The 25,729-nt window shown below is 46.9% G+C and overlaps 1 protein-coding gene across 1 annotated transcript in view; it reads right to left on the minus strand.

Moving 5' to 3' along the window:
• Positions 1–2,183: 2,183 nt before the first annotated feature.
• The window catches only part of LOC130387606 (guanine nucleotide-binding protein G(I)/G(S)/G(T) subunit beta-1-like), a 29,239-nt gene continuing 5,693 nt past the window's right edge, over positions 2,184–25,729 (minus strand). Inside the window, exons 2-11 of the mRNA XM_056596785.1 lie at positions 13,594–13,700; positions 12,400–12,438; positions 11,868–11,974; positions 8,629–8,692; positions 7,353–7,515; positions 6,232–6,298; positions 5,526–5,727; positions 4,760–4,976; positions 3,112–3,227; positions 2,184–2,292 (exon numbers count right to left, since the gene is read on the minus strand). Coding sequence (XP_056452760.1) covers positions 3,121–3,227; positions 4,760–4,976; positions 5,526–5,727; positions 6,232–6,298; positions 7,353–7,515; positions 8,629–8,692; positions 11,868–11,974; positions 12,400–12,438; positions 13,594–13,650 — 1,023 coding nt within the window. The 5' untranslated portion in view covers positions 13,651–13,700 and the 3' untranslated portion in view covers positions 2,184–2,292; positions 3,112–3,120. The remainder of the gene's footprint in view (positions 2,293–3,111; positions 3,228–4,759; positions 4,977–5,525; positions 5,728–6,231; positions 6,299–7,352; positions 7,516–8,628; positions 8,693–11,867; positions 11,975–12,399; positions 12,439–13,593; positions 13,701–25,729) is intronic.

Below are 25,729 nucleotides of genomic sequence, written 5' to 3' on the forward strand. Positions count from 1 at the left end.
CACTGACTGACTTTAAAATTAAATACAAAAGGTGAAAAGGGATACAGTGGAGGGGGGCAGAGTTCTACAGTCATTTCATGGAGAAAGAGAAAGGAAAGGGAATTTAATTAATTTTTAATATTTTTTTATTTTATTTTTTGCCAACTCCAGGCCTAAACGCACAATTACAGCACATTTTTTTTGTACAGAATGTCGCAGAGAAAAAAAAAAAGTGAAAAAAATGCCACTACTGCTAAATAATGAGCGCCTGTTTACATGAAGGGAGAGAACGGATCATTCGGCCGTTCAGATGCTGCAAGTTCATTTCTCATTTTTTTTATTATTAAAGGACAGAAAAAAAACCTGTTTGTTATAAAATGCTTCTTTCTTCGTAAGTGGATTTTTTTTTGTTTTGCTACAGAAGGAATGAAAATTTGTGTTTGTTCCATTTCAGTTTGTGTATGCTCATGTCTACGGTGTGCTCGCACGCACGTGGATGCATTTCAAAAAAAGGTTTTAACGTAAATCGTGTTTTTTTTTCTTCTTAATTTCTGAATCCTTCCCAAATATGGACCAAGTAACCATTTTTGTAGCGGCGTTTGCTTCTCGAGTGCATAGCTTTGACATTTTAATTGAATCATGTATGCACAGAGTAGCAAAGAACAAACAATATTAATAAACCCGGTTTAAATATCATTGTAATGATGATATATCCAACAGGTTATTTTCTTAAAGAAAAACATTAAAGGACTTAATTCCATATGCAGCTTTTTTTTTTTTTAAGCAATTCTACAGCATGCGATTCTAAGAGTTAACCCACCCTTGGCAGACAACCAAAATCTTTTTTTTTTCCATTTTTAACTTAAAAAGTTTCAGTATCATTATTTTCAAACATTGATTTATACAACATGTCATTCACAGAGTAGTAACTGCATTTCCAAGCACGGAATGGGCGTCTGTTGAAACAGAAAGCCTCGGAATGGACCCCGGGCCATAGTGGAGGTTCTCCTTACCCGACAGTGGAAGAAAAAAAAAAACTCAACGAAAAAAAGAGGATAAACCAAAACCGATAAGGTATCATCGTTCCCAACCACAGTCAACACACAATAGGGATATGGAGAGTAAAAAAAAAAAAAATTGCAGGAAATATATATATAAACAGATGGGTTAATCTTCATTTCGTTATTCTACATTTTCGCCAGACAAAAAAAGGTGAGAATGGTTAAAATGTTGTTGTTTTTTGTTGTAGTTTTTCGTTCGGAAAAAAAACGAGCATTCAATATCATAATAGCATGTGCTTTGTTAGTTACCTCGAAACATTTCTTCTTCCATATATGTAAAGTTTAGATTTTGTGCAAAGAAAGAGAGCTAGATGTGGGGCAAGAAAAAAAAATAGATATTAGGAGTCAAACGTACTGTGGGATTCAATAAGCAGACCAGCCAGACCCCTAGATGCCCCTAATGTTAAGCTCAGCCTGGCCTCCTGCACTGGGATGAAGCTTGACTTAAAAAATGTCACGACAGTTCGCATGTTTTCCTGTGTGTCTGTGTGTGTCTGTGTGTGTGTGTTGGGTTGTTATTTTGTCAATCTACAAACAAAGTTCTCTAAAAATGTCTCAAGACTAGGAGATAGAACAAAGCTTTTTTTTTTTTTTATCCTCACTATCCTCGATTTCGACATTCACCGAATAGCGCCTTGACTACATTTTCGAAACCGAAAAAAAAAGGAAAGAAAAAAATCGAACCAAATTTCTTTCAAACAAAATAAAATAAAACAGACACCGTCAAAAAGCTGTTACGAGTTAAGATAACTGGCGTGTGATGACGTCACACCAAAGCCGTGTGCTGAGGAAGTAGAACACACTTGCATGGGTGGGGGTGGGGGAGGTGAGGGTGACGGGGTGATGGTGACGGGGGGAGGGGGGGGGGGGGCGTGTGTGTTTTAGATCATTTACTACAATGCCAGACTGTTCTAGGGAGGAGTACAGTATCTCGTCTTCCTCTCCCGTCACACAATTCAAATCCTAGACGTTTAAATTCTTATCTTTTTTCTTCTTTTTTTTTTTTAAGCTGAGTGAGTGATAGAATAATTGTGCTCTTTAAATGAAGAAGGAGAGAAATAAATGTTGCCCTTGGTAATTTCTTTTTCGAGGTGGTGTGGGAAGGAGGGGGGGGGGGGGGGTGGGGCAGGGGAGGTAAGGGGCTGGAGTCAGTATTGTGGTATTTTTTTTTGAGAAGATTGGATATGCAATAAAATCTAACGTTGTAATGTTGGAATGGTCTTCCGCTCAGCCGTTGTAGTCCGGAGGCCATCTGAAACAGGAGAGGAGAGATTAATGAACTGCGCTGGGACCAACGGGAATCGAAACCTCACCTGAAAAAAAACTCATCTCCACTAAGAATTCACTTTTTCACTATTTGCACTTTGTGTTGTCCGCTTCATTTTGAAATCGACTCGTCATTTGTGGACATCAAAGCGACAAGAATTACACATTAATGACTTGGATACGTTTTTTTGTGAAATGCTCTGGATGTAATGATCATTCAAAAGTGATGAGTTACTATCGTCATTTTACTGCTTGCGTCGCAGAGCTATGTCCTGATGTACACTCAGTTCACCACCAGGTGGCATAAGAATCCAGGGCCTGGCTCCATTTGTTTGCGTCATTAGTAAGAAACTCTCATAAAGCACTCAAGTAGGAGAGAGGGAATAATAGAGGGGGGGGGGGGGGGGGGATGGGGGATAGATAAGAGACTGCATCCAAGCTAAAAGGTGGGGGCAAAAGAGGGAGCGAGTCTGAATGAGAGGCTGCATTATAGGAGTAATAACAAAGGAAAGGGGAATAAGGTAGGTAGCAAAACACAGAGAGTGAGACAAAGATGGAAGGGAGGAAAAGAGAGAAAGTGGGAGAAGGAAGAGGGATAGAAAGACCGATAGAGAGAGAGAGGACCCTTTAGTTCCAGACCCACTTCCCTCTAGAGACACTGACCTCTGCCCTCTCGTTGGAGACAATTGACCTCTAGAGACACTGACCTCTGCCCTCTAGAGACACTGACCTCTTCGCTCTAGTTCCAGAGTCCTTGACCTCTGCCCTCTAGAAACCTTGACCTTTCCCCTCTAGCGACACTGACCTCTCCGCTCTAGTTCCAGATCTTGAGGAAGCTGTCCCAGGAGCCCGTTGCCACGGCCATCCCGTCGTCGGTCACTCCCAAGCAGCTGACGCGGTTGTCATGGCCAGCCAACACGCCTGGAGGAAGAGAGAGAGAGAGAGAGAGAGACAGAGGGAGAGGGGGGCAGGTAGAGATAGAGGAAGGGGGAGACAAAATGGATTGAAAAAATGGATTCTCAGAAAGACTGCCAACAAATCTGGCCCCATGTATACACAGGGCCTTGTTAGAATATTACGAGGGATTGTCCGTTTTACACTTAATGTTATGTTTCAACGTAGTATTATGCGAGTGCTCTAGGGATCTAGCTGAGTGAGATGTGAAATGGGCCCTGCGCTGATTATTCCAAACATCATCGATAAGTGTTGCCCAAATGTAATTATTTTGCGACAAATAAGACGATGCACAAATCCCAGACCTGTATCCCTAGACCTGTATCTGTTACAAAAGCAGGTCCTGAAAGCTCCACCGCTCCTGGTAGGGCTTCGAGGAAGTGGATAGGACTCAGAGAGGAGCCCCGCCCCATTGAGTTGTCCTTTTATTTTTCCCGGCTGAGTGGCCTTGGTACGCACGAAAACAACCCATGAGCTCACTACACATTACCTCATTAGCTCTGCTGGAAATATACCCTGAATCATGCTTAGAATCGCGTTAACTGTGTGTGAGCATGTGGCACTTGTTTAAGCCGAACAACCATGTACGATCAATATCTCCCCAAGTAATTCATGCTCAGTGGGGCGTCTTCCTCTGCCTGGGTGGGATGCAGAGGAGTGGCTGATGGGGGGGGGGGCAGGTGGTACTGAAGGCAGCACAGCTGTCCCTTCAGTTCACTGGCTAAGGACGAGCGGGCTGGCACAGGGCGGCGCCTGGGAACTCCCTGGGACTCCCGACGGCGGGCAAGGGCAGGAGTCTTAACTTGCATGGTGCGGGGGGGAAGCCACATGCAGGACACACCAACTCGGCCCCACCCGGGTTCAAACGCTGAGATACGTTCTCGATGCGGATGCAAACGGTGAGGTGACGACCGTGTCTCCCGTTTTTGGTCCCGGTGACTCTGTCCCACCCCTACCCCCTCCGCCCATTCACCACCACCCCGTCCCCTGCTGTGTGTGAGTGAGCGCCGATGGGTGAGTGGGTCAGTGTGTGATCGAGTGAGTGCATACGTGCGTGCGAGCGCCCGTGAGTGAGTGAGTGAGTGAGTGGGTGGATGAGTGAGTGAGCGAGCGTGACTGAGAGAGTGAGTGAGTGAGTGAGTATGTGGGTGAGTGAGTGAGCGAGCGTGACCGAGATATCGAGTGAGTGAGTGAGTGACAAAGCGCCCGTGAATGAGTGGGTGAGCGAGCGAGCGTAACAGAGAGTGAGTGAGTGAGTGAGTGAGTGAGTGAGTGAGTGAGTGAGTGAGTGAGTGAGTGAGTGAGTGAGTGAGTGAGTGAGTGAGTGAGTGAGTGAGTGAGTGAGTGAGTGAGTGAGTGAGTGAGTGAGTGAGTGATGAAGCGCACGTGAGTCAGTGAGTGAGTGAGTGACGAAGCGCCCGTGAGCGAGTGAGTGAGTTAGTGACGAAGCGCCCGTGAGTTAGTGACTGAGTGAGAGAGTGAGAGGGCTAGGTGCGTACCTGCGCGGTCGGCCTTGAGGGTGTCCCACACGTTGCAGTTGAAGTCGTCGTAGCCGGCGAGCAGCAGGCGGCCGCTCTTGGAGAACGCCACGGAGGTGATGCCGCAGATGATGTTGTCGTGGGAGTACACCATCAGCTCCTGGTCGGCGCGCAGGTCGAACAGCCGGCAGGTGGCGTCGTCAGAGCCCGTGGCGAAGGCGTTGCCGTTGGGGAAGAACTGCATTGTGGGGGAGAGACGGGGGTCAGGGAGGCTTTGGCGTTCAAACACAGATGACCACATTTTGACTTGGCTAGGTGAAAACACCGGTCATAGGCTATCACTGACGGCATTAATGATTCAATCATGGTGGGATTAAACGTAATATCAATACCTTTTTGAAGTTAAGGAAATAAAAGGAGCATTGCCATCAAACTATTAAAGTATTGACATGTACTACCTTTGATGTCAATCCATATTTAAATGACTTAAATGAAATTGACTTGGTTGGTGAGCTATGAAAGTCCTTGGTTGAATTCACGTTTACACGTTTATATGACTTGAATTGATGCTCTATGGTCTTCTACTCAAGTCGTTTTCTACGATTTCAATCCACACGTAAAATCTAATTTAACAAAAGTCAAATTACTGAAAGTTTTCAGTCGTATCTACGACAGTCATACTTAAACGGGGATCTATTCAGAACGCTAAACAAGGACAAACGCCTAAACTATTAAAGTCTCCAATTCCAATCTTCCCTTTCCTCCGCCCCAACGAAGGAGGACTTACACAGATGGCGTTGATGTCCGACTCGTGGCCAGTGAAGGTCTGTCTGCACATTCCTTCTCTGACGTCCCACAGCTTGGCGGACGCGTCGCACGCCCCGGACACAAACAGCCGGGTGTCGGGCGCCAGGGACAGGCTCATCACGTCGCCGGTGTGCCCGGCGAAGGTGGTCGTCTGCTGGCCGGTCTCAATGTCCCACAGGGCGCTGGGGAGGGGGAGAGCCGGGAGGGGGGCGGGGCGGTGAGTGGTGGCTATGGCAGCTGATTAATCGGTTATTTACTCCAGCTTCAGTACATACTGTTAGGTATGGAAATGAATTATTTATTAATTTTTTTTATGGCATTTTTGTAAACGCATTTATCCATAGCGATTTTTATTTTACTGGGACCAGGAAAATAAACCAATGGGTGCAGACAAAGTGTTCATATGGGCTGGTTGAGAATAGCATTATTAACCCTACATACGGATGGTCAGACAAACTCGTATCATAAAACCACGGTTCATCTGAGGAAGGGACAGGTGTGCATGTAGAGCACCTCTTCCTATAAGGATATGCCATTTTACATTCATATCGACCGATGACATGCACTCTCCGTGTAACCGTTCAGCCTCAAAATGCTTCTTGCAGCAGGATGTCAGGGAGAATAGGAGCCAAGCGTTGGGTGTTGTCTACAGAGCCAGCCCACTTGCCTGCAGTACCCATACTCACCAGGTGGTGTCTCCAGAACTGGTGACGATCCCGTTGTCATCCAGGAAACGACAGCAGGACAGGTACCCTGACAGGAAGTAGAGAGGCAAGAAACGGTTAAAAAGACAAACAACAAACTACGGCAGAAACCCTTATATCAGGAGCACGGTGCAGGGCTTCTCTCCAGAGTGCTGGCCCTACAGGGGTATTCAGTCAGGGGTGGTGGTGGTGGGGTGTATGAGGCAGTTGGACCGAGCATGTGATCCGACTACCTCCTCACCAGAAACAGAAGGGACTAGTCAGACTCTCTCCCACACGCTCAGAGTTGACCCCCACCCACCCACCCCTCCCACACAGATCTTCCTAAACCAAGAGAACAACAGAAGCTAAAATGCTGACACACTTCCTGCATCATGTGACATTCAATGGCTGAGTGCTCCCTGCCCTGAGAGCTTAGCACTGTGGTTAGCACTAAGCTATTAGTAGTGAAACAGACATCTTTCTGCTAAGAATCTAATAAGACGGCCCCTCACTACATAAGTTACACGCTTTGGGGGGGGGGGGGGGGGGCCTGGTGTTGCGTTGTGATGGATATGTTTATGTAGTAGTAGTACTAGTAGTAAGAGTAGTAGTGGACCCAATACGTGCCACAATGTTAGCCGAAGTTCTGCTTTTTCCAAAGACATTTTATATAGTAACTAGATCACATTCGGTGACTTGGATCAACTTCTATGCAAAAATAACGACATCAAATTCTATGTAGGGTAAATTGAGATCCCTTTCGATACAGGACTTTATTCCCTTCATAGAAAATAACACATTGCCATTCTACATGGAATTCACCATGTCGATAATAAATATAACAGCCCACACATCATCAATGCAGAAACTTTCAGATGTACAATTGTACATCACAAATAAAGAAACTAGGGATGGGCGATATGACGATATATATATATATATATATATCGAGAAATAGATATATTGTATTTATTTTTACAGACCGCTTCCATCACAATGTTGAATTTTAATGTTAATTCTGCCCTAAAAAGGCCTTTAAAAAAAGGAGAAAGTACCCTCAACTTTAATTCACCCCTCATTCAGCGAGCACAGGGCTTTAGGACGGGCGCGCGGCGGCCTACCTGTGTGTCCGGCCAGCTCGCGGCTCACGCGGACGTTGCCCTCACGGGTCTTCAGGTTGTAGATGGAGCAGATGTTGTCCAGGCCTCCGCAGGCGACATAGTTCCCAGAGGGCGCGTAGGCGCAGGTCATCACCCAGGAGGAGCGCAGGGGGATGGCGTGGACCTAGCGGACACACCGGGGGAGGACCACAGAACATCAGTGGGGGAGGTGGGGGGGGGGGGTCGAACCTCGCCGCGACGAGAGATTCAACCAGGACCACATGATTTCCTTGGGGTCAGTTTAGCTCAGGAGGTAGAGCAGTTGTCTTGTAACCGAAAGGTTGCTAGTTCAATACCCAGCTCCTCCTAGCTGATTGTTGATGTGTCCCTGAGCAAGACACTTAACCCTAACTGCCCCTGACGAGCTGGCTGTCGCCTTGCAGGGTTGACTCTGCGTCGGTAAGTCGCTTGGGATAAAAGCGTCTGCTAAATACCGTAAGTGTAAGAAAATGTAAATTTCCCTGTGTGTTTGTCTGTCACGGTTTGTCTGTATAAAATAAAGGTTAAATAAAAAATTCAATGACGGCAATGCGCCTTTTAGCGACCGAGGTACGATTGAACCCCGAAGTCGGGTGCTACAGGCGGGTCAGAGGGAGGAGAGAGAGGTGTTCCCTCCCTCTGTCCACCTGCTTCGTGTCCTCGCTGACCCCGTCCATACAGGCACAAGAAGCCGGTCATAAAATATATCGAGAGATGGAATTAAAAAAGGAAAGTCATCCCTAGTCGTCCAGTTGATACGTTAATGATGACACGATCCAGGGGCTCAGCCCAGGGGTGTCAGGCTCCCCGACGCCATGACATCCCACTACCAGGAAATAGAAATTATAGTTATTTTTCTTTCCGCGTCAGAGGAGGATATTATGCCGGGACGAGACGTAGGAGGAATGTAATTTGATCAAACAGGATTTGATTAAGTAAAGTGCTGCCTGAATACTGCGTACCAGTATATGCTAGTATATAAGTATATCAGGCCTTAACTGCGTAGCCATTGGTTGGACCCGTTGTGCCCGTGTGCTCACTCGGGCATTGATGAACAAACAATACTAAAGAAGCGCGTGTGCAATCTTATTTGTAAACTAAGCAAACAAAGCAGAAGGGGGTTTGAGATGGGTTGTTTTTCATGGGGCCGTGCCTTGTTGTGTTGCACATGAACAATAATACGAGAGCCAGCATCCATTTTGATTCCATGTAGTCATTAGGGCTTTGCTAGGCTCCTCAGAGTGCGGCCTGGCCCTACCTTGTTCGTGGTGTAGCTGTCCCAGATGATGAGCTTTCCATCCTGAGAGGCGCTGACTAAAAGCCTGGTGGAAAGAAAAACAAATAAATAAAGATCAGGGAACACGGTGCATTATAGGAGCCAAACCCCATGATGATAACGGCCAGTCAATCAGGGCCCCGCCGGAACATTAAACCCTGAGAGCCCTTTCATGAAAACAAAGGAACGTCCGGTCAAAACACAAATCAAGTCTTCTTCGCGATACAGAAAAATAGAGTATGAAGTGCTGGGACACGTTTGTGGACCAAGGTAGGATTGGACATTGATATCAACACCCAAAAATACTTGGCAATCATCTTAAAAATTAAAAATGTATGTTTATTTATTAAATGCAAAAAAAATTATAATTTCTAAATAAAATGTAGGTTGATCATACCGATACATCTACTGATATAACAGGATCGTGCTCGTGTTCGTACGGGGCACTAGTTATGATTTCAGGTCGTGTGCGGAGCACAGAGTACTCCTAGCTGTTAACACCGTGCTCTTGGCTCTTCTACATTGCAAATAATACAAAATGGAAACTGTTATAGTGAAGCTCAGTCGTGCAGCAGGCGCCCCGAGCGGCTGGCCAATGGCGTCGCCCGGAGGAGGCGGGTGTGTTGTTGCGGTGTTGTGGACGGTGCGGCGCGGCTTCCCGGGGGGGCCGCCGCGTGTTATCTGATTAGGTCCAACAAGAGTAACCACAGTGATGAGCTCCCCGAAGCCCAGAGTAGAGGGAACGGGAGCGTACGCGCCGGGACTCGGCGGATCACGACGGCCCGGCCTGCTGGGACCGCCAGCGTCTTAACTACCTGTGAGGCAGACGCGCCGCAGATGAGGCCAGTGGCGCCAGGAATAAAGAGGCCGCGCATAGAGGGAGCTAGTGCTGGAGCTAGGAGCAGAGCTAGCGGTGGAGCTAGGAGCAGAGCTAGCGGTGGAGCTAGGAGTAGAGATAGCGGTGGAGCTAGGAGCAGAGCTAGCGGTGGAGCTGGGAGCAGAGCTAGCGGTGGAGCTAGGAGTAGAGATAGCGGTGGAGCTAGGAGTAGAGATAGCGGTGGAGCTAGGAGTAGAGATAGCGGTGGAGCTAGGAGTAGAGATAGTGGTGGAGCTAGGAGAAGAGCTAGCGCTTGAGCTAGGAGTAGAGCTAGCGGTGGAGCTAGGAGCCGAGCTAGAGGTGGAGCTAGGAGTAGAGCTAGCGGTGGAGCTAGGAGTAGAGCTAGCGCTTGAGCTTGGAGTAGAGCTAGCGGTGGAGTTAGGAGCAGAGATAGCGGTTGAGCTAGGAGTAGAGCTAGCGGTGGAGCTAGCGGTGGAGCTAGGAGTAGAGATAGCGGTGGAGCTAGGAGTAGCGATAGCGGTGGAGCTAGGAGCAGAGCTAGCAGCGAGCTAGGAGTAGAGCTAGCGGTGGAGCTAGGAGTAGAGCTAGCGGTGGAGCTAGGAGTAGAGCTAGCGGTGGAGCTAGGAGTAGAGCTAGCGGTGGAGCTAGGAGTAGAGATAGCGGTGGAGCTAGGAGTAGAGATAGCGGTGGAGCTAGGACTAGAGCTAGCGGCGAGCTAGGAGTAGATCTAGCGGTGGAGCTAGGAGTAGAGATAGCGGTGGAGCTAGGAGTAGAGATAGCGGTGGAGCTAGGAGTAGAGCTAGCGCTTGAGCTAGGAGTAGTGCTAGCGGCGGGGCTAGTATTGAAGTATCATGGTCTTTGTGAGGTTCTAAAACAACTCGGTAATACTGCATATTCAGAGATATCACTCGTTTCCATTTGGGAATCCACCCAGTTTCTGCTCAGCACAATTGTAGTTGCATCAACAATTTCGTAGGGAGCAGAAAGCAAAGTAAGCAAAAACAAAGCGACGTGGAAAGGGAACAAATCTGGGGCTGGATTTGAACCATCCACCCCAAGTGGCCGAGCTCCACCGGAGTAAGATGCTTAGAGAGAGACTGCAATGCATTAACTGACCCTCCAAACGCACTGCAATATAGCCCGAGAGGACTCAACTACAACTCCCTGCTCTTGGTACACTACCACCGATTTTTTTTTTAACAATCTGAACCGATTACTTGCCCATTACTTCTTTACTTTTCATTTTATCCGGGCTTCACAAGACAAAACCCAATCAAATAATAGATGTATGTATCCATCAGGGGATGAAGTAAGACAAGCGGCCAGATTAACTATCTGGAGCAGACTTAATCCTGTGCTTTTAGGGGCGTGGCCCCTGGCAACACCGTAACACTACAAACTGTTGGTGCAGTTTAGGAGTGTTTTGGTTTCCAAACTTGACAGTCAGTCATTCTGTGGACGCAGTGGCCCATAGACAGACAGAGCCTGTATATACCATTTAGAGCGGAGAAAACTGTAGAATACATCACTCAACAATGGCAGTTAAACGTAATTAAATAGGGAAACAGGACTCAATTCTTTAAAGGCTTCAAAGTAAAATCTGGAGGGCTAGTGTTTGTCTGTCTGGTTTTGGAGGGATTAGAGGGCAGAGCAGCTGGGTTTTAAGACTGGCTTGGTAGGTTGGTTAGTGAGTCGACAAAGCAGTTTGGTTGGGTTTGGGCGTTAGTGCGATGGCATCCCCACGGAATGGAACACACCTGCGCTGGAGTAATTAGCTTGTTGCTGTGAGAGGTGTGTGTGTGTGTGTGTGGGTGGGTGTACGTGCGCGTGTGCGTGTTTCTCCTGGGACGGTGCTCAGTGAAGACGAGACACACACACACACACACACGTAGAGCAAGAGACGCACACACAAACACAGAAATAGAGAGAGACACGCATAGGAGCGAGTTAAGAAGAAAAAAAAAATGGTGTTCTTTGTCCGCACACGCTCGGCTCCAGACGACACCATTTTGAGTATTTTCTCTGCCCTCATTTGCCACCCCTCATGCACACAAACAGTGAGAACCACCGTACACATAAACACACTCGCACACGCACACACACACACACACACACAAAGAAAAACAACAACACAAAAACAACATCTTTCCTACGGAAAGGGCATGCGGGCGCCAAGTGAAAAGGCTTTTTGCTCTTTTGTGTGAATGGTTCCTCTGGGCGGAGATGCAGTCCATCACAAAGACGGAGCTGGCAACCATTTACATCCATTTCCTGGATGTGGGTGAAGGGGGGGGGGAGGAAGGGAGGAAGGGAGGCAGGGGAGGGGGGGCGGCCCTGATTTAATTATTCAGCAAACGGACTGAATGCGTGTGGATGTGATTACCTGGAGTCAGTGCCCCAGTGCATGGCGTAGATCTTAGCCAGATGCCCCCTGAGTGTCCGCCGAGTGCGCATCTGAATTCGGCCAACGGGTTCGATGTTAGCTGTGATCTGGAGACGGGAAGAACCACACCCACGTAAAGACATTGACGGGCGCGTAGTACGTACATCCGGACGCCCTTGGAGGCTGAGGACACTGTTGGGTCCTGCCTACAATGCTCCGGTTCTAAGGCAGTCAAGCTCAAAGGGGACGGGTCCGGACATTGTTAAAGGGTCTGTGGATTGGCAACCCAGGTTCTCAAATTCACCGTCAGTCGTTTGAGGTAAAAGTGCCTGCAAAATGACTGGGTTTAATGTATTAATATAAAGTAAAATGATGTCAAACCATGGATTTAGCAACACTGTACCAACGGCACGTACGCCAACGTACGCCAACGTACGCCAACGGCAACGTACGCCAACGGCATTTACTTTCTAATTGAAGACGGTACAATTAAAATGAATGTGTTGTAGGGAGGTACGGTGAGATCACTCACCTGAGAGAGGGTCGCGTCTGCACATGCTTTTCTGGCATCCTAGGAGAACAGCAACACAGTCGGGTCACTCACAGATCACACTCACATGTCACAGTCTAGTTCCACTGGCACTCGAGGCACGGTGTCTGGCGAATCACAGACTGATGAGTGTGCAGGAAGGACTGTGGCAACCAAGTGTGCCCTTTTGACTGAAATAATGTGGATTGAGAGAAAAGGTTTTTACTGAACCAAGCTAACCCAGGAGCTCAGCTAGTTAGCCTGCTAGCGTAGCATAACGTTCATGTCAAGATGGAGGCCAGCACCTCTCCAAGCAGATTAAATCCTAATTATATAAGCTGTCTGTTAGATAGAACTCAAGGTTGTCTCAAACTAAATTGTGTTACAGCTAAGCTAGTTTATACAACTGAAGCTAGTTGGGCTTAAAACTGAGTCAAAGACACACCAACTTTATTGATATGCCCAATGCATATCAATAAAGAAGTAATCTACTTACACCTGTAATTACAATTTCCACACCCATCAAGGGATGTTCAATACATATCCCATTAACCAACAACATTATCTAATTTATAACGCAGAGTTAAACCAAACGAATATTCTACATTATTTATTGTAACCCATTAAGAGGCTTAACAATGACATCACTTTGGCCACCTAAACATCCCACGTCTACTTTCTTACTTTCGAAATACATATTAAGGAGATTATAGACCGGGTTAATGTGATTAGGGAAACACAACGTGGACACAACCGATCAATCCCAACGGAAAGTTAATATTTGTTTTCACGTTGTAGTGATGACCTTATCTAACAAACAGACCAGCCATGAGTAAACCACTAGATCAGTCCAATTCGATTTTTACTGCTTTGACAAAGCATATTCATACTTTTTTGAGTGATTGTATTTTCTCTATGCAAACACACAGTTAATGTGTGCTTTGATCTTCCCCGTTAATTACTCTCCTGGTTAGATAAAAAAATTAACAAATCAAATAAATACAAGTTCAGGGATCCGTCTCTGATCTGCAACCAAACCCACAGGCCGGACACGTGTGTGTGTGTGTGTGTGTGTGTGTGTGTGTGTGTGTGTGTGTGTGTGTGTGTGTGTGTGTGTGTGTGTGTGTGTGTGTGTGTGTGTGTGTGTGTGTGTGTGTGTGTGTGTGTGTGTGTGGACCAGGGAGGTCTGGGACTCACTCTGATCTGGTTCTTGAGTTGCTCGGCCTCCGTGCGTAGCTGATCGATTTCGCTCATTTTCCTCTGCTAAGGTTGTGCTTCGCTCCGCCGCCTGGTCTCTAGCTGATCTGTAGGGGGCCACAGGAGAGAGAGACAGGCATCAGTGGGGGCACAGGAGAGAGAGACAGGCATCAGTGGGGGCACAGGGGAGAGAGAGAGAGAGAGAGAGAGAGAGAGAGAGAGAGAGAGAGAGAGAGAGAGAGAGAGAGAGAGAGAGAGAGAGAGAGAGAGAGAGAGAGAGAGAGAGAGAGAGAGAGAGAGAGAGAGAGAGAGAGAGAGAGAGAGAGAGAGAGGGCTGGATGTTGAGATGGGTTAGACAGACTGCGAGACAGAGCGATAGAGGGTTCAATGTGGGGACACAGGAGAGAGAGAGAGAAAGGGAGAAAGTGGGAGAGAGAGGGGGCTCAATGTGGGGGCACAGCAGGGAGAGAGAAAGCAAGAGAGGGCTCAAGGTGTGGCAAGTCAGGCAGTTAGCAGGACATCAGAAAAAGTATTACGCTAGACGCCAATGTAAAAAATGTTTAGGTCTTTGGATTGAGAAGGTCAAAATTTACAAAAATGCAGAAGACCTCGTCCATTAGGAGATAGAGCAGACACGGTGAAGTGATAAACCAGTTATTTCTCCTTCGAAGGATCTGCTAGCATCGCGTTGTCTACGCCCGAGTCCGATAGCATCCCTGTTGCCAATGCTACAGTCCGATAGCATCCCTGTTGCTTATGCTGCAGTCTGATAGCATCCCTGTTGCCTATGCTACAGTCCGATAGCATCCCTGTTGCCTATGCTACAGTCCGATAGCATCCCTTTTGCCTATGCTACAGTCCGATAGCATCCCTGTTGCCTATGCTACAGTCCGATAGCATCCCTGTTGCCTATGCTACAGTCCGATAGACACCCTGTTGCCTATGCTACAGACTGATAGCATCCCTGTTGCCTATGCTACAGTCCGATAGCATCCCCGTTGCCTATGCTAGCGCCTAAGCCCCCGACAAAGTCACTGGGCTCCAGGGAAGCCACAACACTCTAGAAGAACGAATACAAGCCATGTCTGCATCAGCTTCCAACCGTTACCTAGCAACAGGCAATCTCGGCAGCTTAGTTTAGACCAAGATCCCAAACGGGAAAAAAACAGAACAACATTGAATGTTGCCTTCCCCCCCTGCTACCCCAACAAAACTGGGGCAGAACAAGGTGGTCTCGATTGAAAAAGCCCACCGCGCTCCTGAACAGGAACTAAGTCGAGTATAATCCATCCAGCAGGTTAGAAAGCAAGCGTACCCCGACTCTACCTGGCCAAAATGAACCCAGGCCTGGCTAGGTTCACACAAAAGGCAAAAGGTGTGTGTGTGTGGGCGCGGGGGGGGGGTCCATCCAACCTTGAGGGGGGAGTCCCGTGTAAGGTGCGCCGGCGGGGAAGGGTTCCTGGTGCGACTGCAGCTCAATTGTATCAGTTGGGGCGGCCACTGGTAAAGCTCTCAGGAGCTCTAGCCTGGGGACTCTAAAACTCTCCTCCAATGTCATCCTGGTAATCCCGGGACACAGTTGATTCAGCTCCTCCAGCCAAATCCGTTTAAGACAAAACTTGCTGATGATCCTAAAAGCAGCGGCCTTCCAGCTGACCCCAATCCGCTGCCCGACGCCCTTAGTCCTGACACCTTTCACTGGTTCTGTCGGGCACTTTCACTGGTTCACTGGTGCTTACACGGCCACTGGTTTAGTGTCCACCATCTTCACTGGTTCACAGGTACAACCACCTTCGTCGGTTCACTAGTACCACCCCCTTGCCGGGGAACTAGTATCAACACCAACACCTTCGCCGATGCACTAGTAAGACTTTCGCTGGTGCACTATTGCCAACACCTTCACTGGTTCACTAGTGTGAACACCTTCACTGGTTCACTAGTGCCAACACCTTCACTGGTTTACCTGTTCCGACACCTTCACAGGTTGAGATTTTTTAAACACCTTCACTGGTTTACCTGTTTTAACACCTTCACTGGTTTACCTGTTCTGACACCTTCACTGGTTTACCTGTTCTGACACCATCACAGGTTAAACTGTTCTTACACCTTCACAGGTTGACCTTTTTTAAACACCTTCACTGGTTTACCTGTTCTGACACCTTCACTGGTTTACCTGTTCTGACCAGTCTATTGCTTAACTAGTACTTTTACATCTACTAGTGCAAACACTTTCACCAGTTCACTTGTACCTCCACCGATACGTTGATTAATCGTCAAGGTACATTGAGTTTAAATTAATTCAAAACATCCCATGCACTTCTTAAGCTAATTAGAACAACTACATTCTACCTCGTAAATATGTTCAGATTCCACCAATCAAATCAGATTCAATGCATTCATTGTTCACAGTTACGCCTAATAAATATTTTGGGAGACAAATCAACATGATAAAAACCGTCCTGTTCTGGAACTGCAGTACAGCCCATGATTTTAAATTTGCCGACAGCTGACATGCATGCACAATGGCGACTTACCTCTTTCTTTTTCCCCTGGTTTCAATACAGATCCTATATCCTGCAAGACCCTCTGACCGGAGACCTTGCTCTTCAAGCGCGCAGCGTTTCACTGGCTACCTGTCCGTCTACCTGATTGGCCAACCAGCCTAAACAGGTCTTCGTCCAAGCAATGCGCCTTAACCCCCTCCATAATCTTGTTGATAAAAAAAAGTCGACGTAATCTACGTAATGAGCGCGCTGTGTCAGTCCCAGTTTAATCGACCCGCTGGTGGCCTTTACAACCAAAGCTTTATGGGCAGGGATCAGCTTTCAGTACAACCTATATGGAAAACACCAGTGTACACACCTGTGCCATTTCAAAACAAAACAAATAACCCACCGGTTCAAAAGGGCAAAACCAACAGCTGGACAGTGATTGTTTACTGGTAGATTCAAGGTTTGGTCACTGAACATTTACTGGTAGATTCAAGGTTTGGTCACTGAACATTTACTGGTAGATTCAAGGTTTGGTCACTGAACATTTACTGGTAGATTCAGGGTTTAGTAACTTTGTTATAAACTCTCACAGGCTATTGGTCACATTTACGTTTAAGTATAAAGGGTCATCAAAGGGTAATAGTTTTGAGTAAATGCTACAAAGGCAACCTCCATCTTTTATACTATACTTCAACTAGAAGGTCTTCGATTAAAGCCGGCATACCAATTTCGTCCAACATTCTGTTTAATAAAGGTTTTATCGGACAAATAGAAATTGGAATGCTTCATTATTATCTAACTGCACAGCCCGTGTGTGTGTGTGTGTGTGTGTGTGTGTGTGTGTGTGTGTGTGTGTGTGTGTGTGTGTGTGTGTGTGTGTGTGTGTGTGTGTGTGTGTGTGTGTGTGTGTGTGTGTGTGTGTGTGGTTTAACGCTGGGCTCTGGCCAGGGGGCGAAAGGGTGTAACACTTAGCTGCCCTTTATTTAGTCCCAATCTGACCATCCGGTTTAGTTATATATTAATAGCGGAATGGTTCTTACTCATTGTTGTTTGTGCGTGTGCCTGTGGCCTTTGTGCCCTTAAAGAGGAAAAGGGGAAGGAACCCAGGTCTGTGAAAAGACGAAATTCCTCGGCCCAAAACAACTTAATGATTACAGAGAGCGCACTGGATTATGACCAGAATTCAGAGGTTGCCTGCAATTTCGGTTGTATTCTTCTTTATCGGCAAGGGTGGCGATATATAAATATATATATATATGAATGTGGAGAAATGTGCCTCTCAAGGGGCAGAGCTTTGTGAAGATGGCAGAGGTGTGATTCAAAGGGCCCATTTATTCCTGTGCTGGTTGTGGGAGTGCATGCAGCCGCTGCCAGCAGCCACGATAGAGCGAGCATCAGCACACTGCTGCCTTTTCTCGCTCTCCCTCCCTTTCTCTCTGTCGGCTATTTTTAGAGAGGAGCTGGGGGAGGAGGAAGAGGAGGGAGGAGGAGGAGGAGGTGGGCGGAGGAGGGAAGCAGACTTAACATTTTCCAGCCAGTCCTATCGGCTCCGACATCTCCAGCACAACGCGGTGACAAGGAGAGAGGGAAGTGAAATCTGATTCCACACACACACACACACACACACACACACACACACACACACACACACACACACACACACACACACACACACACACACACACACACACACACACACACACACACACACACACACACACACACACACACACACGACCAAGTCAAAGTGCGGACTCACTATTAACTTTTGCATTAGGCAGGGTTCAGCGGAGACCAAACCTGTACACCAGAACACAACAGCAGGAAGATGTGGCGTGTTTGACGACACAGGCCAGAGCCCCAAGTACACCGGGGCAATGTATAAACAACCGCAAATACTTGTCTTGAACGCATCCCAGCCCCAGTCTTGTGTGTGGATGACACACACTGCGGGCCATAGTTCAGCCATTAACATTTGGGCGTGATGCAACATGAATTCCCAGGAGTCAGCATGGGCTGTTGTTTGCATGTTGGGTGGGGGGGGGGTGCGAGAGGAGGGGTGTGTTGGTCGAGATTTGGGGCAGAGAAAGTGCAAACTAGAGATATAGGCCCCGCCCCTATGGAAGAAGGGGGCGTGGCTAGCCAGGGACGGAACATAGGAGGGGGAGGGTACGAGTGGCTGGGAGGACAGGCCCCGATTATCCTAATGAGAGAGAACAAGCAGAGGACGAAGGAGGGGAGGAGATGCTGCTGAATTAGCCCTGCTCCCCCCCCCCCCCCCCCCCCCCCCTCCTCCCTCGCAGGGCCAGGTCACGGTTAGCCTCCGTGCTACGGCACGACACGGCCGGGCAGGTGACACACACGGGAATGGACGGTCCAGGATCCCAACCGACACAGCCGCCTCCGAGCTTCTACGGTTCAAGGCGTAAAAGTATGATCCGAGAATACTCCTACATAACATAACTACTCTCCTCATCCTACAATGGATCTCTGTGAAGGGAACGGGATCCATTGTTTTGTCACCATCAGTGTCTGACGGTCAATATAAATTTAAAGCATTTCAATCCATCATATGGAACGTGCCAAACCGACATCAGGTAAGGCGTCACAAACTGATGAACTGCAATGCATTCACACCCCGCGACCACAAACACACACCGGAACAAGCACATTCGTTTTAGACACTATGCACCATTCTGAGAGGTGTGCCAGACAGGGAGTCGTAGTAATGTTGCATGGGGCCTTTTTCCTCTCCATTCCCTTCCTTTCATGGCTCCACACTGCCTCCTCCCAGCTCTGAAGTCCCGTCCCTCAATCCCCCCGCCGTACCTCCATTCTTCTCCAGCCGGTTGTCCTGTGCTCGGAAGTGTGAATTTTGCAGTGAATATCTAGTGTGTGCTTCAAACAGTGGACACCGGCAGTGCGGCCAAGAGGAGAGTGGGCCGACGACTATTTGCGGCCAGAGCCTCCACCTTAGGAAGTGCAGCAGCAGAGCTCCTGTCTCTCTCTCTCTCTCTCTCTATATATACACAACGCTCTCGCTCGCCCTCAACAGCGGCTTCCTCTTTAGGGGTGGTTCCCTCTCACTGCTCGTCTGTTACTCCTTCTCGCAGTGTTCAAAAACAACCCAGGGTGGGTGTGGCGCCATAGCATCCTTTGCGAGGTTGCTATGACTCTGGCTCACTGCCGCTCCACACCTGTTGACACGCTGGCCGGCTAGCTTAGCGTTCGCAAAAGGTTGTACACACATGCAAAACAGTTGAGCAATGGCCGACTTCTGCATTTGAGCGCTCTGCGACCAAAGAGGAAGAGAAGCAGAGGCCAGCGCCGTGGGGGCGCTCTCTCTGTGTGTGTGTGTGTGTGTGTGTGTGTGTGTGTGTGTGTGTGTGTGTGTGTGTGTGTGTGTGTGTGTGTGTGTGTGTGTGTGTCCCAATTTGGGTCACTAGTGCCCAGATGAAGGCCGCTGGCAAACTGGTTCTCATTTGTATGCTGTGACACACGGTGAGTTTGTTCGTCAACTGGGACAACATGGTTTGGGGAGACTACACACAGAAGAGCAGTGACCAATGAACATCCACTATCTTTTTTTTCTTTTTCTTTTTTTAAAGATTCAACAAAACAGATTTTCATAATGCAACCATGTGTTATCCAGATAAAACAAAACATCAGTTAAGTCCGCAAATGCAAACATAAGATGGATTTGGATATACACCGTTACGACCATAATAAAATCAGACCAAGAAACCAAACTTTGATCTCCAGTTACTCATTGTATTTACGATCAATTCATGGCACTTTATAGCTTAATTAATCCATCAATCAAATCAAATAACCACTGGCAGTAGCCCTATCCGTCCATTAGAGGGTTGCCATAACGATGCCGTCCTGAGTGTTTTTTGTCCCCCGTCCGTCCGTCCGTCCGTCCGTCTGTCGTTTTACTGCCTGATCACCAGGCACTCTGGGGCGTGGCGGCTCTACCCTCAGTGCAGCAACCGTGGGATGTGAGAGTCACTCTAATCGTGGCGGGGTGGAAAAGCAGCAATAACACCCGCCTTCAACCCCACCCCCCCACCCACACTCCTCCATCCACCCATCCTCCCAGTGTTTAGAGATGGAATACACCATTTAAAAGCATCTCCATAGCATAGCTCCTGCTTTCCACTTCACACCACGGTGGACTGGGTGAGCTGAGGTTTGGCCCCGCCCCGAGCTCCTATGGCACTGGGTGCAGCCGGACTGGGAACTCAACGGGGTAAATAAACGAAGCGGGGGATGTATCATTGTGTGTACTCTATTGATGATGTTGTGGTTGAAAACCCCAATAAGGGATCTGCCTAACAAAGCCGAAATGGGCCTGGCCAACATAGCGAGAGCTGGTGCACAGGATACAGGGCTGAAGAGGAAGTGGTGTGGTTTACACATTACAAATATCGGGAAGGGAGTTACAACAGTAGCCGGCACTGAAAACATAGTTTTTCTGCGCTGTACAGGAAAAACACGCATTTGTTTTGAACACTCTAGTGCGGTAATGGGGTTTGCCGTTTGTATTTGGCTGGAAATATGGCTGACGTGGAAAATTATCAATCCAGTTCAAGTATCGAATGTTTATGTAGGCTATTCAATGCCGCACTTTTTCAGTTTTGTGACATAATCTTTGGAGATATGCATGCAGACGCGCCATATGGATGCAGAGAGAGCACATTAGTTACAAAACCACATAACCTACATTCTCTCAAAAGGTTTGTGCTCGCGAGCATGTGTACGTGCGTGTGCGTACACACACAGCCCCCCCCTACCCAACCTGGGGGGCATACACTGATGATCCACGAGGTCTCTCGCATCATGGCAGGAATGGAATGAACTGGGCAGCTTCCATGGGTGCACGCATCATATCAGTGTTTGTACGTGGCTGTATGTGCTCATGTGAGACAGTGTGTTCATATAAGCGTGTGCACATGCATGCGTGTGTACGTGAATCTGCAACGTGTGTGTAGTCGTGCATCGTGTGTGTAGTCGGGCATTGTGTTTGCATGTATTGTGTGTGTCTGTATCTTGCGCATTTTGGCACGTGTGTATGTGCATATGTATGTGTGTGGCTAAGAGGAATGAGCTAGCTAAGTGCTGTGGGTAAGTGATGCATGGTGAATGCAGCTGAAACAGAACCAGGTCACAAAAAAGCACCGGAATATGGAGGACGATGCACTAGCAGACACTGCCAGCCATTTCTTAAAAGCCCCCCCTCCCACAGCTCCCCCAACCCCAGCCCACGATCTAACCCGACTCCCCATCTCTCGCCGTCATCGGTTATGGTTCCTCTCCACTAAACGATAGCCAGTTGTGCGATTGTAACAGAATCGGACTGGATTGCAGCCGGACATCCTTGGTTTTGTAACGGAGACGTTACCACACTGGGCTGGCCGTACGAGAGACGTCCCCGACTGCTGTTCGCCAAGATCCACCCCAACCTCCCCCTCCCCGGGTTACATGGTAGTCACTGACCGCCATCTGCATGACCCACAGCCTTGACCTACAGAGAGAGGGCAGATTCACCCAGCTCTGTGACACAACATAACAGCTGTGTGGTTGGCCGAACAGGCAGCTCGGGATTCCTGCTGCTGCTGCTGCTGCTGCTGCTGGAAATTCCATTCCGGATTCGTCCGCCAAAACCACAGCACCACCGTTGCTTTTGATGCGGCACACATGCTGCTCACTGCCATCCTAAGGCCAACCCAAATTCCAGCTTCCCAGCCGTTAATCCAAAAACACCCAAGATGTAATCACTGGTTAACCATCTGAGGAGTAGGTTCATCTTGGCTCGTTGAGGGACTTTATGGAGAATAGCTGAACGGGGATCATTATCCTCGGGCCTCGTAGCCCATTTTCTCAGTTGAAAGTGGAGCAGAAACCTGAGGCTACAAACCACTATGCTCACACTAAAGAAATCCCTCCGCCGAGATGAGAGAAGGCTCCCCATCCCCCACACTAAAGAGCAGTTCAGACAGAACGAGATGGTGAATGACTAGTAGGGTTGCAAAGGGGTGGACAATTTCGGGTAAATTTCTGGAAACTTTCCGGGAAATTAAGCTGGGGAATTTAGGAAATATAAAAAATCGGAGAATTCTGGGAATTAAATATCCAAGCATAAATTATATATATATATATATATATATATTTTTTTTTGTTATAGACCCTCCATGCAAAATTACACTTTAAAAAACGATTAAAAGACTACAAAAACTTGCAAAACATCATTTTTGCAGATTTATTCGTCAGTAGAACTTTAACAAGTTCTAATTATTTTATTCTTTCATTGAAGAACAAAAACATGAATTTTGAGTTAAATAATGCGCTGGGCTCAAAAGTGTGTTCGAGGGTTCTAGAAGTCATCAGGTCACATGTGACGGCGGAATGCACAGTGCATGTAGGGGTCGTGGTCTCAACAGACCTGCAGTGAGCTAGAGTGATGGAATAGCACAGATATTCAAGTTTACTTGGATGAAATCTGGTTGTGTTAAGTCAAGATTATGCTATAATATATTTTCCCAAACTATATTTAAGTCTCCTGTTAAGAGCAAACATTCAATTTTGTAAATTCCCATTAATTCCCATGGAAAGTTTTCAACTTTGAAAATTCCCGGAATTTTGCAACCCTAATGACTAGCATCCAAAAATGGTGTTAAACGGGGAACATCTTAACATGTTCAACTGGGTCTGCAGAACATCTTCAGCTCACCGAGTGATGCGGAGGCATTGTACTGAGAGCATGACTTCTAATGCCAAACTAAATTAAATACTCACCTGGACACGTACTATACGTGCAATGATGTGGTAAGTCAGAATCCACTCTTCTGTGATTAGTTGAATCATTAAGTAGCATATATATTCATCACATTTCTTACATAAAAGGGACCTTTCCCAAGAATGGGCACTTCGAGTCTGCTTACTCAATCCTGGTTTGGTTATCATTTCGTGGTTCAGTGGTATTGTGTAGCCATGAAATAAAGATATTATGGTGTTACCCGGTCAGCATTAATCATTGAGAAGATATCGATTCAAAGTGTGATGTGTAAAATTCCCCACGATTCTTGTGATCATTAGGCCTTTGCCCTAAAAGTACATTGGTGAATCATCCTTCATAGAGCCCAGAATCTACGCAGATTATCAGCCTTTTTTTTTATGTGCAATACCCTCATAACATTTGATACACACGATTAAGATACCAGACTTCCTTTCCATATTAATCATGGGAAGGAGAACATACTTAATACTTATGACAAAAGATCTCGAGGAGTCATACTTAACTTGCGTTTTATTTGTATGCATTGACGAGATTGTAAGCACACAAGGATGTAAAGAGCTTGACTTGATCCATCCATCGGAATCTGAGGCCTTAGTCCGAACTAGCTTAACAGTGGTAGTAATGAAACCGCAACACTTTGAGGTGCATTGCCACCAACCTTTCCCATGGGGCAGAGCATCTGCGCTGGTTAAGATCCTTCTGTCTTAGCAATGAGCTGAGAGCCTTAGCTAGTGTTCATCGGGTTGTTGTCCTTCTAACTTAGCTGAACAGGAAAATTCCCTCAGTAGCATGAATGCATGTGAGCACTTTTAACCAATCTGGGCTAAACTGTTTAATTAGTCCCTCCCAATTGTTCCCTTTCGGCCGGCTTGGTCCCACAACACAAGCAATGAAAACACAAAAATGCAGTTTCATGTTGCTACATAGTTCAAAGAGGCTTGGTGTTGCGCTGTGTTAACCATTAGCATGAAAGCATTAGTGGAAGGGGCGTACAGACGCAAAGAGGGCCATGGTTCGCCTATGCAACCACAGCCATTCAACTTTTTGCTATGCATTTAGAATGACCCGCCTATTCATAAGGACTTCTTTCATAAAACCGGAAGAAATACAATGAAACTTGGCGGCAACAAAAGATCAGGAACTTAAGGTCTGGGATGTTTAAAGCCTAGACATTCTGCTTGGTAGCTACTGGACAAGGCATGGCCTCCATTAACCACTATGGGTGGAGGAACCTCAGGCCTGCAGGGGAAAGAGCTTGGGCCTAGCAAATGGCTCTTATTGGACAGGGCTGAGGATCCACACTGCACAAAAGCCTTTCACAACCAGCAAGGTCAAGTCCACAGGAGTGCTGGTGAATAGAGAATCCTTAAGATTTAAAGTACAACGGTTGAATAGTTAAGAGCAAAAGGGATAATCGAGCATGATTAAAAATGCTCCAGTAATCAATCTGTTTATTTTTATTTGTTGGTTTGGCTTTGGTTCAGTTCCAGTTCAACTTACTGGGGTTATTTGATTTAAAGTTACCATGTAAAAGGGAGAGTATGACACATGAAGCCAGTCATGTCTAGTTCTTTCCAAGGTCAATTAAAAGTGTCTTGTTGTGATTAATTTCATTCTATAAATAAAGCTATTCAAGAGAAATACATCTATTTATATCATGGAAAATGATAGATTTTGAATACAGAAGTAGCTCAGGCAACAGGAATGCATTTACTCTTGATGCCATGGCTCTATATGAACAACTAATGGACGTCATCACTCATTAACTCTCAATCATTTTTCATATCATTCACAGAATCACACCACGTGAATAAGAAAATAGGTTATTCTTTCCCCCAGTGTCTGCTGATACTTCAGAAAATGCCTTCCAATAATTGTCAAAGAAGCCTTTTCCGACAAATTACGAATTTGGACGGACACGCTCTGATGAAACCTGACATAACATCAATGGGGAGGGGTTGGCCATGGAGATGAATTGATTGATTGGGGAAACATTCCATGATGCCATATGCACCAAGTAAGCAGAGGGCTATGTGGGTACAAATAACAAACTGCAGGCTTCTGCAGAGGTGGTGACTCCCAATCACTGCCTGTACCTTCAGCGCATGGACGCAAGGTGAAGAAGAACTTCCTGTGAGAAAAATGAACTTGCTCATTACTTATCCGATTTTCCTGGACGAGGTCTGACACACAACTCTTAGCCAAAATGGTGAGGAGAAACGGCTAGCTTGCGCCAAGGGCTCAGTGTTTATATAATGATATGATTAACTGCTAGCACTAGGAAAGAAAAAAGACTTACCTCCAGGCTCAGACAATGCTGAAGACAAACGATATGTGATAATGTAAATAATATGGACACACCGGATGTTTATTGAATGTATAATAAATCATAAACATTTCCATCATTGGGGGTTGAACTTCATATTTATGAAATTAGATTCCTACGCATCTAAAGACAACTGGACGCCTATCTGCGATCCAATGTGGTCATAGCCAGTCGGTCTTGCACAATCGCATACATTAACAAAAGGTATGATTTGTGCTTGGGAAATATGTTCAACCACCTTTTCATACAGAGATGTGGACACGACAGACAAAAACAACTGAAAAAACAGTAAGCCTTGCCTCAAGCCAAACGCATGACATGTGTTTGAAAGGCACAAAATAAACTCCATTCACTGCATTCATAAAACAGCACCCCCCCCCCCCCCCTCCCAAACTTTCTTCCTCTTGCAGTTTCCCAAAAATGATTGGAACAAGAGTGGGAAAAGTCACATGACAAACAGCACATTGGCCTCTTATTTTAGTGACCCTCCAGGTCCTTTTTGGAAGAAAGAAAGGAGGA

Source organism: Gadus chalcogrammus, chromosome 1 (assembly GCF_026213295.1).
Source record: "Gadus chalcogrammus isolate NIFS_2021 chromosome 1, NIFS_Gcha_1.0, whole genome shotgun sequence".
Taxonomy (NCBI): domain Eukaryota; kingdom Metazoa; phylum Chordata; class Actinopteri; order Gadiformes; family Gadidae; genus Gadus; species Gadus chalcogrammus.